The sequence below is a fragment of the Crinia signifera genome, chromosome 12, assembly GCF_055691185.1.
Source record: "Crinia signifera chromosome 12, ASM5569118v1, whole genome shotgun sequence".
In the NCBI taxonomy this organism is placed as follows: Eukaryota; Metazoa; Chordata; class Amphibia; order Anura; family Myobatrachidae; genus Crinia; species Crinia signifera.
The window spans coordinates 77156648-77174461 of record NC_139228.1 but is presented as its reverse complement, the minus strand read 5'-3'; the positions used below and the strand labels follow the sequence as shown (position 1 = coordinate 77174461).

Here is a 17814-nt window from a genome sequence, read left to right as displayed (position 1 = left end):
TGCCAAGATACGGAAACTCTGGAGAGACTGGGAACGTTCTGCAACTATGAATATACCATAATGACAAGAAGATCTCGCTACCTGGAATATTAGCACTGCTACTTGAATATCAAAATACTCCCTAGAAAAACTCTCCCCTGTTGAATAAAAGTTATACTGAAAAAAAAAAAAAAAAAAAAAAAAGGAAAAATTAGATATAAAGAGAGGAATACAAAAATCAACTTAATCTGACTGTCAAAATTGATGTATAAGATGTATTATATATGTGTGATGTGATGTGATGTAAATTTGTGTAAAGGGAATGTATATCCCTATATATGTTTTAAAAATTTTGATATACTAATAAAAATTAAAGAAAAAAAAAAAAAAAAAACCCTACCCTTTTTTTTATCCATTGCGCAATACATTTTTTAATTACATGTATTTATTTATTTTTTCATAGAGAGTACTCTCTTTATTGTTGTGTGTTGTAATAAATGCATTTGTATTTTACTATATAATTGTGTTTGGTCATCATTCAGAAAAACCCAGCGCTGTATACCCCCCCTTTTTTTGTCCATGTATTTACGGGGAGTCATACACACTCCCATATACAGCAGCTTTAACTGGTTTCGAGGTTCACCTTTTTCTATATTTTCCGGAAATATCCGGACTTACTGTCATCAATCTCCCATTGAATGTACAGGGGTACAATAGATTGTAGATTAATAACAGAAACTGATACAAACAGAGACACGCACAGGCCTACATAGATGGGCAATCTGATTACTGGTCAACGTGTCAGTGAGAAAATACAGGACAATAATTTCATGCCATTATAATGTGTACTTGACAGTGACTGTAAATCGGCAGAACCTCATAATGATAATCCCCATGTAGTCACACATTAAGGTGTTTACACATATATAACAGCCATGGACTGACCCCACGTACCTTCTAACGTCATTCTGACATCCATCATTCTGCCTTGTGATTGGTTACATGTTCTCCTGGACCAGTATATAAGCTGCACCAGAGACTGAGGTTACCATACAGCTAGGGGGATTCTACAATACACAGACAGACAGAACAACATAGAGAGCTATAGATGAACAAGATGGATGCAATGTTCTCCTTGTGTCTTCTTCTCTGTGTTATGGACACAGTGACCAGTCTACCTGTGGCTCCATCACTGCAGGTGAGTTACTATGAATAGTACAATGTTCTCCTTGTGTATTCTTCTCTGGGTTATGGACACAGTGACCAGTCTACCTGTGGCTCCACCACTACAGGTGAGTTACTATGAATAGTACAATGTTCTCCTTGTGTCTTCTTCTCTGTGTTATGGACACAGTGACCAGTCTACCTGTGGCTCCATCACTACAGGTGAGTTACTAGGAATAGTACAATGTTCTCCTTGTGTCTTCTTCTCTGTGTTATGGACTCAGTGACCAGTCTACCTGTGGCTCCATCACTACAGGTGAGTTACTATGAATAGTACAATGTTCTCCTTGTGTCTTCTTCTCTGTGTTATGGACACAGTGACCAGTCTACCTGTGGCTCCATCACTACAGGTGAGTTACTAGGAATAGTACAATGTTCTCCTTGTGTCTTCTTCTCTGTGGCCCTTATTCTGGTTGGTGCGGCCGGAGCCGCATATGCGGCTCCGACCGTGCAGGCGAATCCCCGCCTTCCATACGGATCGCCACGGCCGTCCGTACGCGGATATGTGGCGATCCGCATGAAATTGGACGGGGATACGCCTCCTCCATGGTGGGAGCAGCCCCTGCATTCGATGGTCGCCGAACATCGAATGCAGGGCCGCACGCTCCACCAGGTCCCGCAACACAAGACCACACGGACACTTGTCGGTGTGAAATCTTGTATGGGGGCGGGCAGCTGACATCCGGCGATGTCAGATGCCCGCCCCGTACCCACGCGTCACGGCCTCATTACCATGCATACGCCCCGCGTTTGCATGGGAACGCCCATGAAACGCGGGGCGTATGCATAGGGTAATGAGGATAAGTAGCCCCTCACGCCCCTCTACGCCCCCTGTGCGGCGTATAGAGAATCCTTGCGGCGAAATCGCCTGCACATGCGCAGAGTGACCTCTGCACATGCGCAGAAGATAAACATCGGCGGCCCGTACGCAAGCGGGAATATCCGCATCGATCAGAATAAGGGCCTGTGTTATGGACTCAGTGACCAGTCTACCTGTGGCTCCATCACTACAGGTGAGTTACTATGAATAGTACAATGTTCTCCTTGTGTCTTCTTCTCTGTGTTATGGACACAGTGACCAGTCTACCTGTGGCTCCATCACTACAGGTGAGTTACTAGGAATAGTACAATGTTCTCCTTGTGTCTTCTTCTCTGTGTTATGGACACAGTGACCAGTCTACCTGTGGCTCCACCACTACAGGTGAGTTACTAGGAATAGTACAATGTTCTCCTTGTGTCTTCTTCTCTGTGTTATGGACTCAGTGACCAGTCTACCTGTGGCTCCATCACTACAGGTGAGTTACTATGAATAGTACAATGTCTCCTTGCTGTATAGGGATCTAATATTCAGATCACAGTGACACGTGTATTACTGCACTTCCATATATAACTACTGGTTGGGGAGGTCAGTGACTGACTACATAGGGGTATTAGGATTATATGTGGCACTCTATAGAGGAGTGAGTACAAGTACCTGTCAGTCATCATGCTCAGTGACCAGTGACTGCAGGAGGCAGCTCACAGTGACACGTCTCACTGCACTTCCATATATAACTACTGGTTGGGGAGGTCAGTGACTGACTACATAGGGGTAGTGGGATTATATGTGGCACTCTATAGAGGAGTGAGTACAAGTACCTGTCAGTCACCATGCTCAGCGACCATTGTCTGCAGGAGGAAGCTCACAGTGACACGTCTCACTGCACTTCGATATATAACTACTGGTTGGGGAGGTCAGTGACTGACTACATAGCGGTAGTAGGATTATATGTGGCACTCTATAGAGGAGTGAGTACAAGTACCTGTCAGTCACCATGCTCAGTGACCAGTGACTGCAGGAGAAAGCTCACAGTGACACGTCTCACTGCACTTCCATATATTACTACTGGTTGGGGAGGTCAGTGACTGACTACATAGGGGTAGTGGGATTATATGTGGCACTGTATAGAGGAGTGAGTACAAGTACCTGTCAGTCACCATGCTCAGTGACCAGTGTCTGCAGGAGGAAGGTCACAGTGACACGTCTCACTGCACTTCCATATATAACTACAGGTTGGGGAAGTCAGTGACTGACTACATAGGGGAAGTGGGATTATATGTGACACTCTATAGAGGAGTGAGTACAAGTACCTGTCAGTCACCATGCTCAGTGACCAGTGACTGCAGGAGGAAGCTCACAGTGACACGTCTCACTGCACTTCCATATATAACTACTGGTTGGGGAGGTCAGTGACTGACTACATAGCGGTATTGGGATTATATGTGGCACTATAGAGGAGTGAGTACAAGTACCTGGCAGTCACCATGCTCAGTGACCAATGACTGCAGGAGGAAGCTCACAGTGACACGTCTCACTGTCCTTCCAATTATAACTACAGGTTGGGGAGGTCAGTGACTGACTACATAGGGGTAGTAGGATTATATGTGGCACTCTATAGAGGAGTGAGTACAAGTACCTGTCAGTCACCATGCTCAGCTACCAGTGACTGCAGGAGGAAGCTCACAGTGACACGTCTCACTGCACTTCCATATATAACTACTGGTTGGGGAGGTCAGTGACTGAGTACATAGGGGTAGTGGGATTATATGTGGCACTCTATAGAGGAGTGAGTACAAGTACCTGTCAGTCACCATGCTCAGTGACCAATGACTGCAGGAGGAAGCTCACAGTGACACGTCTCACTGCACTTCCATATATAACTACTGGTTAGGGAAGTCAGTGACTGACTACATAGAGGTAGTGGGATTATATGTGGCACTCTATAGAGGAGTGAGTACATGTACCTGTCAGTCACCATGCTCAGTGACCAGTGACTGCAGGAGGAAGCTCACAGTGACACGTCTCACTGCACTTCCATATATAACTACTGGTTGGGGAGGTCAGTGACTGACTACATAGGGGTAGTGGGATTATACAGTATGTGGCACTCTATAGAGGAGTGAGTACAAGTACCTGTCAGTCACCATGCTCAGTGACCAGTGACTGCAGGAGGAAGCTCACAGTGACACGTCTCACTGCACTTCCATATATAACTACTGGTTGGGGAGGTCAGTGACTGACTACATAGGGGTAGTGGGATTATATGTGGCACTGTATAGAGGAGTGAGTACAAGTACCGGTCAGTCACCATGCTCAGCGACCAGTGACTGCAGGAGGAAGCTCACAGTGACACGTCTCACTGCACTTCCATATATAACTACTGGTTGGGGAGGTCAGTGACTGACTACATAGTGGTATTGGGATTATATGTGGCACTCTATAGAGGAGTGAGTACAAGTACCTGTCAGTCACCATGCTCAGTGACCAGTGTCTGCAGAGGAAGCTCACAGTGACACATCTCACTGCACTTCCATATATAACTACTGGTTGGGGAGGTCAGTGACTGACTACATAGCGGTAGTAGGATTATATGTGGCACTCTAGAGAGGAGTGAGTACAAGTACCTGTCAGTCATCATACTCAGCGACCAGTGACTGCAGGAGGAAGCTCACAGTGACACGTCTCACTGCACTTCCATATATAACTTCTGGTTGGGGAGGTCAGTGACTGACTACATAGGTGTAGTGGGATTATATGTGGCACTCTATAGAGGAGTGAGTACAAGTACCTGTCAGTCACCATGCTCAGTGACCAGTGTCTGCAGGAGGAAGCTCACAGTGACACGTCTCACTGCACTTCCATCTATAACTACTGGTTGGGGAGGTCAGTGACTGACTACATAGGGGTAGTGTTATTATATGTGGCACTATAGAGGAGTGAGTACAAGTACCTGTCAGTCACCATGCTCAGTGACCAGTGACTGCAGGAGGAAGCTCACAGTGACACGTCTCACTGCACTTCCATATATAACTACTGGTTGGGGAGGTCAGTGACTGACTACATAGGGGTAGTGGGATTATATGTGGCACTGTATAGAGGAGTGAGTACAAGTACCTGTCAGTCACCATGCTCAGCGACCAGTGACTGCAGGAGGAAGCTCACAGTGACACGTCTCACTGCACTTCCATACATAACTACTGGTTGGGGAGGTCAGTGACTGACTACATAGGGGTAGTGGGATTAAATGTGGCACTGTATAGAGGATTGAGTACAAGTACCTGTCAGTCACCATACTCAGCGTCCAGTGACTGCAGGAGGAAGCTCACAGTGACACGTCTCACTGCACTTCCATATATATCTACTGGTTGGGGAGGTCAGTGACTGACTACATAGGGGTAGTGGGATCATATGTGGCACTCTATAGAGGAGTGAGTACAAGTACCTGTCAGTCACCATGCTCAGTGACCAGTGACTGCAGGAGGAAGCTCACAGTGACACGTCTCACTGCACTTCCATATATAACTACTTGTTGGGGAGGTCAGTGACTGACTACATAGTGGTAGTGGGATTATATGTGACACTCTATAGAGGAGTGAGTACAAGTACCTGTCAGTCACCATGCTCAGTAACAAGTGACTGCAGGAGGAAGCTCACAGTGACACGTCTCACTGCACTTCCATATATAACTACTGGTTGGGGAGGTCAGTGACTGACTACATAGGGGTAGTGGGATTATATGTGGCACTCTATAGAGGAGTGAATACAAGTACCTGTCAGTCACCATGCTCAGTGACCAGTGACTGCAGGAGGAAGCTCACAGTGACACGTCTCACTGCACTTCCATATATAACTACTTGTTGGGGAGGTCAGTGACTGACTACATAGTGGTAGTGGGATTATATGTGACACTCTATAGAGGAGTGAGTACAAGTACCTGTCAGTCACCATGCTCAGTGACCAGTGACTGCAGGAGGAAGCTCACAGTGACACGTCTCACTGCACTTCCATATATTACTACTGGTTGGGGAGGTCTGTGACTGACTACATAGGGGTAGTGGTTGAGAACGAGTCCAGTGGCCATTAGCTGGGAACTTCATCTCTTCTGCCTGTAGAATGATGGCACTTGGGGTGAGGTCGTGAAAGAATGTAAAACATCAGGTTCAGACCAGAGAGTAACACAAATGACAATGTGAGAATAACCCAACATGTATTTGTGTTTCAGATTTCCCGGCATGAGAATAATGGTTTTGGTAAGTCATTATTTATTTATACCTCACTCCTTGTGTATTTATCCTGGTTATTTTATTTAGATACCTGTAATCATCCTGGTTATTCTATTCAGATACCTGTAACCGTCCTTGGTAATCTATTCTATGTACATTTATATCTACAGTAGACAGAGATGCCGGGGAGCAGGAAGGCACCTTAACGAAGATTATTGAAGTCAACAAAGGTATCAATATTCTACTAAATGCTAATGGAATATAAAGGATTTAAGGATGCGCACCATCAGATCCCCATGGGGAAAAAACCCACACCCACTGGCCCCCACAGTGAAAAAAAAAAAAAAACACACACATTTAGATGGAGCCGCTCTCATTAGAGCGGCTCCTGGTGATTCTATCACCATCCGCTGTCCCCCATCAGCCGCCGGCCTCCAACAATGGGGCGCACACTCTTGAGATGATCACGCGCCCCATTCTCCCAGAAGATGTAGCAGCCTCCGCCTATTTTCCCGCTCCTGCCCGCTCTGCCCCAGCCTACTCCCACTCCCTACCCATCTCCCTGAAGCGGAGACAGGCAGGGAAGCCTTTGGTCCCCGATCCCCACTGCCTTACTGATGAGTGAGCCAGCCCTCACATCGCGGCCCTCCGCCAGCGCTGACCAGCTAGGGGGATCTGGTGAGAGCTCAGCAATGCTGAGGGCAGCTACATCTGTACAATGGCCACCACAGGAAAAGAAACACATTCATTGGCCTCCACAGAAGAAAACAACTCACAATGCTCCCCACATACTGTAAATCACATTGCACCACACTCTGGCTTCCCGGTACACCTTATAAATGGTCACGGCACACTATAGTTAACTATATTGATGTTGCTGCTAGTCCACTAGCTGGGTGTTCGTTTTTCTGTTCCCCGGTTTCTGCAGGGTCTTTCAGTATATACTGCCTGGATTCATTCAGCCGGCACCTAGGCTGCAATCATTGAACCTTAATCTGGCTGACTCACAAGGCTGCGTATTTGCAGCCTTGTGAGTCCACCAGATGCTGTCCTGTGAATGCTAGGTAGCCCCCCCCCCCCCCCCTCGCACACCATGCTCGTTCGTCCGGCATACAGATGGATATTTTACATAAACATCCATTTGCAGACCAGAGGGAAACTCTCACATCTTTCGATGGTCACCGACCATCGAAAGATGTGGTGAGTGCACAAATTTTAAAAGTGATGCTCAGGTCACTCAGATATTCATGCACATTCGTGAGAAAGTGGGTGGGAAGCTGACATCCAGTGATGTCAGCTGCCCGCCCTCCCGAGGCTCACATTACTTGACGATTTCCATGGGAACGCCCAGCGAATATCCATAAAATGCTGTGCGTTCCCATGGGTGTGTCCTCTGGCCTGCCACCACCACGCGTAATCGTGGGTGCAAGACATGCACGCTGCATATGCATAAGTGCATAAATGTACCTGCGCATATGCCCACCATCGGACCCCTTGCGAACAATGGGGTCCGAGTGAATAGACCAGATTAAGGTCCATTGTGTGTGTGTGAAACTATGCTCAGTTCTGCCTGATTAGACACCTGAGGTACTTTAGCCCAGTGTTATGACAGCAGTAATCCCAAATTCCACTCCTGTGGGTCCTGTCCAGCCACAGTACCTGCTACCCACTCCACTGGGTCCAGCCCAGCCATGATACCATCCACCCACTTTACTGGGATCAGTTCAGCTACAGTAACTGCTCTATTGGGTTCAGCATAGCTACATTACCTGCTACTGGCTCCATTGTGTCCAGCTCAGCTACATTACCTGCTACTGGCTCCATTGTGTCCAGCTCAGCCACATTACCTGCTACTGGCTCCATTGTGTCCAGCTCAGCCACATTACCTGCTACTGGCTCCATTGTGTCCAGCTCAGCCACATTACCTGCTACTGGCTCCATTGTGTCCAGCTCAGCCACATTACCTGCTACTGGCTCCATTGTGTCCAGCTCAGCTACATTACCTGCTACTGGCTCCATTGTGTCCAGCTCAGCACCATTACCTGCTACTGGCTCCATTGTGTCCAGCTCAGCTACATTACCTGCTACTGGCTCCATTGTGTCCAGCTCAGTCACATTACTTGCTACTGGCTCCATTGTGTCCAGCTCAGCTACATTACTTGCTACTGGCTCCATTGTGTCCAGCTCAGCCACATTACCTGCTACTGGCTCCATTGTGTCCAGCTCAGCCACATTACCTGCTACTGGCTCCATTGTGTCCAGCTCAGCCACATTACTTGCTACTGGCTCCATTGTGTCCAGCTCAGCTACATTACCTGCTACTGGCTCCATTGTGTCCAGCTCAGCTACATTACCTGCTACTGGCTCCATTGTGTCCAGCTCAGCACCATTACCTGCTACTGGCTCCATTGTGTCCAGCTCAGCTACATTACCTGCTACTGGCTCCATTGTGTCCAGCTCAGTCACATTACTTGCTACTGGCTCCATTGTGTCCAGCTCAGCCACATTACTTGCTACTGGCTCCATTGTGTCCAGCTCAGCCACATTACCTGCTACTGGCTCCATTGTGTCCAGCTCAGCTACATTACCTGCTACTGGCTCCATTGTGTCCAGCTCAGCCACATTACTTGCTACTGGCTCCATTGTGTCCAGCTCAGCCACATTACCTGCTACTGGCTCCATTGTGTCCAGCTCAGCCACATTACCTGCTACTGGCTCCATTGTGTCCAGCTCAGCCACATTACCTGCTACTGGCTCCATTGTGTCCAGCTCAGCCACATTACCTGCTACTGGCTCCATTGTGTCCAGCTCAGCTACATTACCTGCTACTGGCTCCATTGTGTCCAGCTCAGCCACATTACCTGCTACTGGCTCCATTGTGTCCAGCTCAGCTACATTACCTGCTACTGGCTCCATTGTGTCCAGCTCAGCCACATTACCTGCTACTGGCTCCATTGTGTCCAGCTCAGCCACATTACCTGCTACTGGCTCCATTGTGTCCAGCTCAGCCACATTACTTGCTACTGGCTCCATTGTGTCCAGCTCAGCTACATTGCCTGCTACTGGCTCCATTGTGTCCAGCTCAGCCACATTACCTGCTACTGGCTCCATTGTGTCCAGCTCAGCCACATTACCTGCTACTGGCTCCATTGTGTCCAGCTCAGCCACATTGCCTGCTACTGGCTCCATTGGGTTCAGCTCAGCTACATTACCTGCTACTGGCTCCATTGGGTTCAGCTCAGCTACATTACCTGCTACTGGCTCCATTGTGTCCAGCTCAGCTACATTACCTGCTACTGGCTCCATTGTGTCCAGCTCAGCTACATTACCTGCTAATGGCTCCATTGTGTCCAGCTCAGCCACATTACCTGCTACTGGCTCCATTGGGTTCAGCTCAGCTACATTACCTGATACTGGCTCCATTGTGTCCAGCTCAGCTACATTACCTGCTACTGGCTCCATTGTGTCCAGCTAAGCCACATTACCTGCTACTGGCTCCATTGTGTCCAGCTCAGCCACATTACCTGCTACTGGCTCCATTGTGTCCAGCTCAGCCACATTACCTGCTACTGGCTCCATTGGGTTCAGCCCAGCTACAGTACCTGCTACTGGCTCCATTGTGTCCAGCTCAGCCACATTACCTGCTACTGGCTCCATTGGGTTCAGCCCAGCTACAGTACCTGCTACTGGTTCCATTGTGTCCAGCTCAGCTACATTACCTGCTGTCCCACTATCATAGTTGTTTTTGGGTTATCCAGTTCTATCCGGATTCCAGCTGCTATCATCAAATCATCCGTCATCTAGTTCCCAGCCACTTCCATTGTGCCATCGGTATCCAGATTTGGTTGTTATCAGTGCATTATCCACAACCCGGTTACCTTAAGTGATTTCCAGTGTCCCTGGATCCTGTTACTTTGCCAAGTCGGCTATCCTGAGTTAAAGTTATTCTGGCTTTCCCAGACTCCAGTACTAATTTGATATCTCCAGACTGAGTACCTGAGAGACTTTCCAATATCTCCAGATTCCTGTACTGATCTATCATCCCAGGAATAAATACTTCAGAGACCTTCTGGTATCCCCAGATTCAAGTACTAGACTGGTATCCCCAGGCTGAGTACTCTAGAGACTTTCTAGCTTCACCGGGATCCTTTACCTGTTTGATGTCCCCAGACTGAAGTGCCTCCAGTTCCAACCTGGTATCCCCAGATCCAGTCAGCTTCTCTGTAAATCCAATCAAATTCTCAACCATTGTATCCACCACAGCCCACCATGGTCACGACCAAGTGCTCAAATCCTCATTTGCGACACCTTAGATGTCAACTAGGGTCCGATGTGCAATCCTGTGTACATCGGACCTGAGTGCATGCAGGTCTGACCTAGGACCCCCTCCTGGCGGTGGGGAACAAGGGTCGCATGAGATACTCCACATGTCAAAGACCAGGTACAGTAATAGAAACACAGAGATAGAGAAAATAGGTGGTGTGCACAGAAAGGAAGGGGGTAGCCACTAGGGTGGCCAATCTCAGGATTGGGATAAGCGGGATCCCAGGATTTGGCCCCCAAATGTCCAAGATATCAATCCTGGGATTGGAGTTTCCAATCCCATGATTTCAGGATTAGACTGTGCATGCGCAGTCTAATGCCGGGCAGCATCTGAGCACACACTCAGATACTGCCCAGCTGTTCCCAATCCCTAGTCTTTGGCTCTGCGCAGCGTGATGGTCAAAGGTCAGACTGCACTTCTGCTATCACACCAGCACCTGGATGTACTCAGTCGGCTGCACCCGCATCACTACACACAACTGCCTCCTGCCCAGCTCCCGGACACTACACCTACCACAGCATACGTAAGTAAATGTGTGGTGAGGCACGGCTGCTTTTGGCGGCTGTCGGGGGTGTTTTTGCAATCATGGAGGCCAATCCTGGGATCCAGGGAATCCTGGGATTGGGAAATTTTCAATCCCAAATCCTGGGATCGAAGAAATGCTCCAGGTTTGGCTTGTCTATTAGTGACACCAGCCGCAAGATAATTACAGTATTTAACTGTGTCTTAGCATTTTCCTCATATATATACTGTAATGTGGGGGCATTACAATATATATGAGAGCGAAAGAATGGGTAGGGAGATTGAAGTATCCAGGGTGGAGAAAGAGGGAGCAGTGGGGAGAGAGCGGGTGAGTACATAGGGGTGAGGAGAAAGGGAGCTATATGAATAAGGGAAGACTCCATTGCCTCCCAGAGTTACACCTCTGGTGCAAAGAAACACATATTTGGTGGGAAAAAAATAACATCACTTTGATAGTATTGATGCATATGATTGAATTAATAATCAGAAATGAATCTTATGTAACTTATATCAGCGTATACATGCTCCATGTCTATTTTGCTGTAGGTTTCAACAACTTATCTGTACATAACGGAGATATCCTTATGAAAACTGGTCGCAGCGCCATCAGCTGTACAAGTTGCTTGTGGCCTATATCTGCAGATGGGACTGTGCCGGTTCCGTACACCTTATCCTCTGTTTACAGTGAGATATCTCTTCCTTATGTAACCCTAAAGTAGCCATGGCCAACAACCGTTCTAGTATACTAATATACAGTATGTTAAACTTCCTTTCCCACAGATTCCGATCAACGCAACTTGTTTACAACTGCTATGGAAGAGTTTGCAACACTGACGTGTGTGAGGTTTGTACCTTGGACAACACAGAAGGATTATATCACCATTGTCTCAGGACGTGGGTAGGTTCTTCCGTTCTGTTTTTGTTAAAGTTTAACAGTAACTTATTGGTTTCTGGTCACCAAAGCAGAATTCTCTTACACTTGGGGTGACATTTAATAGAATGCGAGGTACTTGTGAGTTATCTGGGCGTCCGATTTGGGTACTTACGATTTGCATGCGATTTGCATGCGATATCGCATGCGATTTACGATTTGCATGCGATTTAGCATGCGATTTGCATAAGATTTGCTATTCATTTCATTACCCCACTATCCCCAAAGTGTGTCTATCAACGTGAACCCGAAGCGTGGCGAGCGGCGGTGGTACGCGTCCTCCGACCTTTTCATGCCCTACTATCCACTAGGGCGTGGAGTGAGAATAGAATAGTGTGGCGAGCGCAGCGAGCCACCGAGCCCGAAGCGTGGCGAGCGCAGCGAGCCCCGCGAGGGGACGCGGACACCTGTGAAGCCCGCAAGGGCACGCGGATACCTGTGAAGGTGTCTGCGTCCCCTCGCGGGGCTCGCTGCGCTCGCCACGCTTCGGGCTCGGTGGCTCGCTGCGCTCGCCACACTATTCTATTCTTACTCCACGCCCTAGTGGATAGTAGGGCATGAAAAGGTCGGAGGACGCGTACCGCCGCCCCTCGCGTGCTCGCTGCGCTCGCCACACTTCGGGTTCACGTTGATAGACACACTTTGGGGATAGTGGGGTAATGAAATGAATAGCAAATCTTATGCAAATCGCATGCTAAATCGCATGCAAATCGCAAATCGCATGCGATATCGCATGCGATATCGCATGCGATCTAGTACCAAAATCGGACGCCCAGATAACTCACAAGTACCGAATGCGATTTTATCGCACTTTCTAATTCGCCCATTATGGCACATTTTTCAATTGCATTTTTTGCTGCGAATTCACATATTTAATGAGGTGCGTATTCTAGAAAAAGTGCGATTAAGCGATAATGTGCGAATTTTAGGCCTAAAAATTAGGTAATGTGCGAATTTGTGTTTAGGTCCTCCCTAAGTATAACCAGCCCCGGGCTCATTGAGCCGGACCTGGTTCCAAAAATACGGGGGACCACCAGATTTTTTGTCCCCCGTATATTTGGAACCAGGACCGGTCCAAGAGTCCGGGGCTGGTTTCAGAAATACGGGGGACCCCTATGCTTTTTGTCCCCTGTATTTTTGGAACCAGGTCCGGATCATTGAGCCCGGGGCTGGTTATGCTAAGGAGGGGGGACCCCACGCTGTTTAAAAAACAAAACACTTTAACACATTTTTTAACACAGGACCATGCACAGATCTCAATGATCTGTGCAGGGTTCTGGCCAATTTGCATAACAGAAAATGTTTTGCAATTTTTAGACATATTTTTACGAATTTTCATCTCATTAAATATGCAAATTGTATACTTTTCAATGGGAAAACATCTGGATGCGAGTTCCGGCACAACTAAAAATCGCACTTTCAGAAAGTGCGATTTCGCTGCAAAATCTGTGGTTTTTGCATCTCATTACATATGCAAATTCGAGGAAAAGTGTGATTTAGGCCGTTTTTTGCGAAAAAATCGCAACAATCAAACTTTTGCATCTCATTACATGTCACCCTTGATCTTTGCAATCAATGATAATTCTCCATTAATAGAATAGTTTTTAATAGTCTGTCCAGCAATGACTGTTTCTTATTATGTGACTAAGTATATGTATCCATAGAACAGACTCTAATACCTTCCTCCCTGCTTCCAGCTGTACCTCATTTGTTGGACGACTAGGTGGACCTCAGATGGTTGGATTAGATATTTATGGCTGTATGTCCAGAGGGGCCATACAACATGAGCTAGATCATGCCTTGGGATTTTACCATGAGCATATGAGGAGTGACCGTGATAACTATGTCACCATCAATTACCAGTATATCTCACCAGGTAGTACATACGTGGCATCTGCATTACATGACTGCTTTGCTACTTCAGGTTCTGTTTCGTTTCCATTTGAACATGAGTTGCGGTAAATGGAGATTCCTTGTTACAGGTGATGTGGCAAACTTTCAGAAGGTAAACACTAATAACCTGGGTCTGGAGTATGATTATGGCTCAGTGATGCATTATGTCAAGTAAGTTGTACACAGAGTTATTACATAATAGATGATGGTGGATGGATGGGATTAGAGCCCACTGATGTGATAGATGTCCCTAATATTCTGGATTTTGCTGTTGACCATTTTCTATTGTTTTGTCTCTATGTGACAGCTATGCATTCTCTAATACTACAAACCAACTAACCATTGTACCCAAGCCGGATCCAACTGTGCCCATGGGTCAAAGAACTGGACTGAGTATTTTGGATGTCTCTAAAATTAACCGGCTCTACCAGTGCAGTAAGTAATTATGCGCAGATCAGGTGCGTGTACCACCAGAAATGCCTCCTCACTTGTGAGGAGAGCAGAGACGGGACAATAAAAGTTTCTGGGAAGCCAGCTCTGTTGTGTGACTAGGCAAACTATTACCCAACCCATGTCAGAGCTGTAAATATTTGTAGAAGTCCTGTTTTGGGATACTGTGCTTTGCTTGAAGTACGGAAAAAGGGGCCAGAGTACGATCTAGGAGAACATGTTTAAGAGAATGGAGGCCACAGGCCACCCACGAGTCAAAGGACAGTCTGGGAATTAGGCTAGCAATAGCAGTTAGGGACAACTCCAGGCAGGATAGGGAGAATGTTGTGGAGGAGGAAACTAGTTTATGCCATGTGGAGACCGTGACTTGGACTGCCTTTCCTACTTTCTGCCGAGGAGGAACGTCATTTTGGGGCAACCACAATAAGTCTTGTAGGTGGAGGGGATGAATGGGGGCCTATTCCAGCAGAACCCAAGGCTTGGGGTCAGTCCGCTTAAACCATTCTGCAGCCTGATTGAGGATACAAGCAGAGTGGTATTTTTCAATATCTGGGAAGGCTTCCATATTGTTTGGGAAGAGTGAGGGTTCTTTTTGCCATTCTAGGTTTAGAGTTTTTCCATATATAGGTGGAGAAAATCTGATTAATTTTATTATATAGAGGTTTTGGCAATAATCTCGGGATCATATGGAAGAGGTACATCAGCTTTGGCAATAATACCATTTTAGCCACAGCGATGCGACCAAGCCATGATACCTTGTGTAGTAACCAATCTTTTGTCAGTAGTTCCAAGGCCTTCAACAGGGGGCCATAGTTACAGTCCAACAGTTACAGTCTATTGTTACAGTCCAACAATAGATTGTCTCTCGCTAAATGAATACCTAAATATTTAAGGGAGCTGGCTTGCCAGGTGTATTTATAGGTTTGTTTCAAGGATTTGACTATATTTTCAGGAATGTTCAGGGGGTGAGCTTCTGTTTTAGAGGTGTTGAGTTTATAATAAGAAACTCTGGAGTACATATCGAGTATCGTGTGAAGGGATGGGAGGGAAATCTCGGGTTTTGATAAGCATAGAAGAATATCGTCCGCAAACAGACTGATCTTATGGGGAATACCACCAATTGTTGGGCCATGTATTGTTTCTGTGCTCCTAATCTTTTCAGCCAGAGGTTCAAGGGCCAGGGAAAAAATCAAGGGGGCCAGAGGGCACCCCTGATGAGTTCCATTAGAAATGCCAAATCCCGAGGAGATACAGCCATAACAGAAACTTTGGCAGAAGGGGCAGAGTAAAGAGCCGCAATAGAGGCGCAAATCCACTGAGGCCAAAGCGGCTAAGCACAGCCCGCAGGTAGCCCCAATGCAATCTGTCAAAAGCCTTCTCAGCGTCTAGAGACATAATCAACAGGGGGTCTGATTGGGAAGCACAGACTTCCATAACACCTAAAACCCTTTGGGTATTTTCTGGAGCCTGCCGACCTGGTATGAACCCCACTTGATCAGGTTAGATCAAAGAAGATATTAAGGGGTGCAAACGTGAAGCAAGCATTTTGGCATATATTTTAACATCAAGGTTAAGCAACGCAATGGGGCGGTAGTTTTGCACAGAACTAGCCATGTTGCCTGGTTTAGGGATAGTAACTATTTCGGGCTTCTAACATCTCCTTCGGGAAACAACTGATCTCAGATGCTTTATTACAGCATCTGAACAGGGGCAAGATCGGACTTAAACTTTTTGTAAATATTAGATGGGTAGCCATCTCGACCAGGCGCTTTTTTTAAGGGCAGTGAATCTATCACTGCCTCTACCTCTGCGCACTTCCATGGTGAACAGAGGGAAGCCAACGATTCTGAATTTGATGTGGGTAAAGAGATATCACTCAAGAAATCATTAATGTCGGTAGGTGATGGTGGGGAGTATTAGGATCATTTTTGAGGTTGTGCAGGTTAGAGTAATATTCAGCGAAGGCATTGGTTATGTCTACTGGATCAGAAAGCTTAGCACCCCTAGAATTATAAATGGCGTGGATTCAATCTTTTGTCCTGGGGCCTCTGAACTTTTGAGCCAAGAGGCAACCAGCCCTATTACCATACACATAAAACCTTTGATTAAGGCGGGACAAGTTACATTGTACCTCACTCAGTGAGAAAAGGTTGCCCTCCTCTCTAGCCTTAAGCAAAAGCACATATAAAGATCTGTTTTTAGGGTCTGCTTTGTGTGCACTCTCAAGTTTGGCCGCCTCAAGCTTGGCCAGTTCAAAGTGCTTTTTATACTCTCTTTCAAGTCTGGCTGCCGCCTGAATGGCCAAGCCACGTAAGACAGCCTTGAGTGAGCACCAGTGGGTAAAAACTGAAGTATCCTCGGGAGTATTGGTGGACAAATAGGATGAAAGAGATTGCAGTATGGTATTTGATGCCTCTGGCTGATTAAGGATATGTGTGTCTAATCTCCAGAAACCAGGGTGGAGTCTCCGCTCCCCCACATCCCATATAAGAGAAAGGGGGAGTGATCCAACCAGGACATAGGCATCATATCGGCTTTATGGATAGATGCCAATGTCCATTTATCTGCTAGAATCAGATCAATTCTGGAATATGACCGGTGTATATGTGAATAAAATGAGTAGTCCCTAACTGTTGGATGTCTAGCAGGCCACACATCAAAAAGCTCATATTCTGCCAGCAAGCCACGGAAGCCTTTAACAGGGTCATGTGGCTTATTTGCAGACAAAGGACTCGCCCTAGATCTATCTATGGATGGATCCAGAACCATGTTAAAGTCACCAAGTATTAAGATAGCACCTTTTGCGTGTGAATCCAGAATCTTACAAAACTTTTTACAAAACGCTAGTTGTTTGGTGTTAGGGACATAACAAGATGGAAGAGTAACTTCTATGTTATTCAGACTGCCCACTAGGATTAAATATCGCCCACTTGGGTCTGACCATTTGGTCGACAGGACAAAGGGACAGTGCTGTGAAATAAGGATGGCAACACCGGCTTTTTTTCTGAGGGCCATTGGCTGTATAACAGTGGAGGTATCTTGTATTGTAAAATGGAGGTGGGGCAGCTTGCTGAAAATGAGTCTATTGGACTGCAACGATATGAGCCTTAAGCCTGTGAAAGTGATTTAGCGCTAACTTTCTCTTTGAAGGGGAGTTAAGTCCCTTAGCGTTAATAGATACTACTTTTACCATGTTCTAAATAGGGATGGTGAGTTTTTAACATAGCAATAAGTCGAAAAACAGTAAACAAGACAGTATATCTGGCAATTTAAGGGGAAGTAGATAACAAGAAAAAAAAACAGACAGAAAAGAAAAAAAACATATATAAACTGAAATAACCCCACTGGGGGCTAAAGTCAGATGCCACAACATGGGCACCTTTTTGGTAAGGAAAAAGGGGGTAGTGGACATATCCCCCGTTGCCTACAAGAGCAAAGCAAAACAACT

At 46.6% G+C, this 17814-nt stretch overlaps 1 protein-coding gene across 1 annotated transcript in view; it reads left to right on the top strand.

Annotated features, from left to right (window-relative positions):
- The window catches only part of LOC146049550 (embryonic protein UVS.2-like), a 29440-nt gene that overhangs the window by 2066 nt on the left and 9560 nt on the right, over nt 1–17814 (top strand). The window contains exons 3-9 of the mRNA XM_083166077.1: nt 6246–6273; nt 6417–6488; nt 11654–11776; nt 11873–11990; nt 13721–13899; nt 14006–14087; nt 14224–14351. Of these exons, the coding sequence (XP_083022203.1) occupies nt 6246–6273; nt 6417–6488; nt 11654–11776; nt 11873–11990; nt 13721–13899; nt 14006–14087; nt 14224–14351 (730 nt within the window). The remainder of the gene's footprint in view (nt 1–6245; nt 6274–6416; nt 6489–11653; nt 11777–11872; nt 11991–13720; nt 13900–14005; nt 14088–14223; nt 14352–17814) is intronic.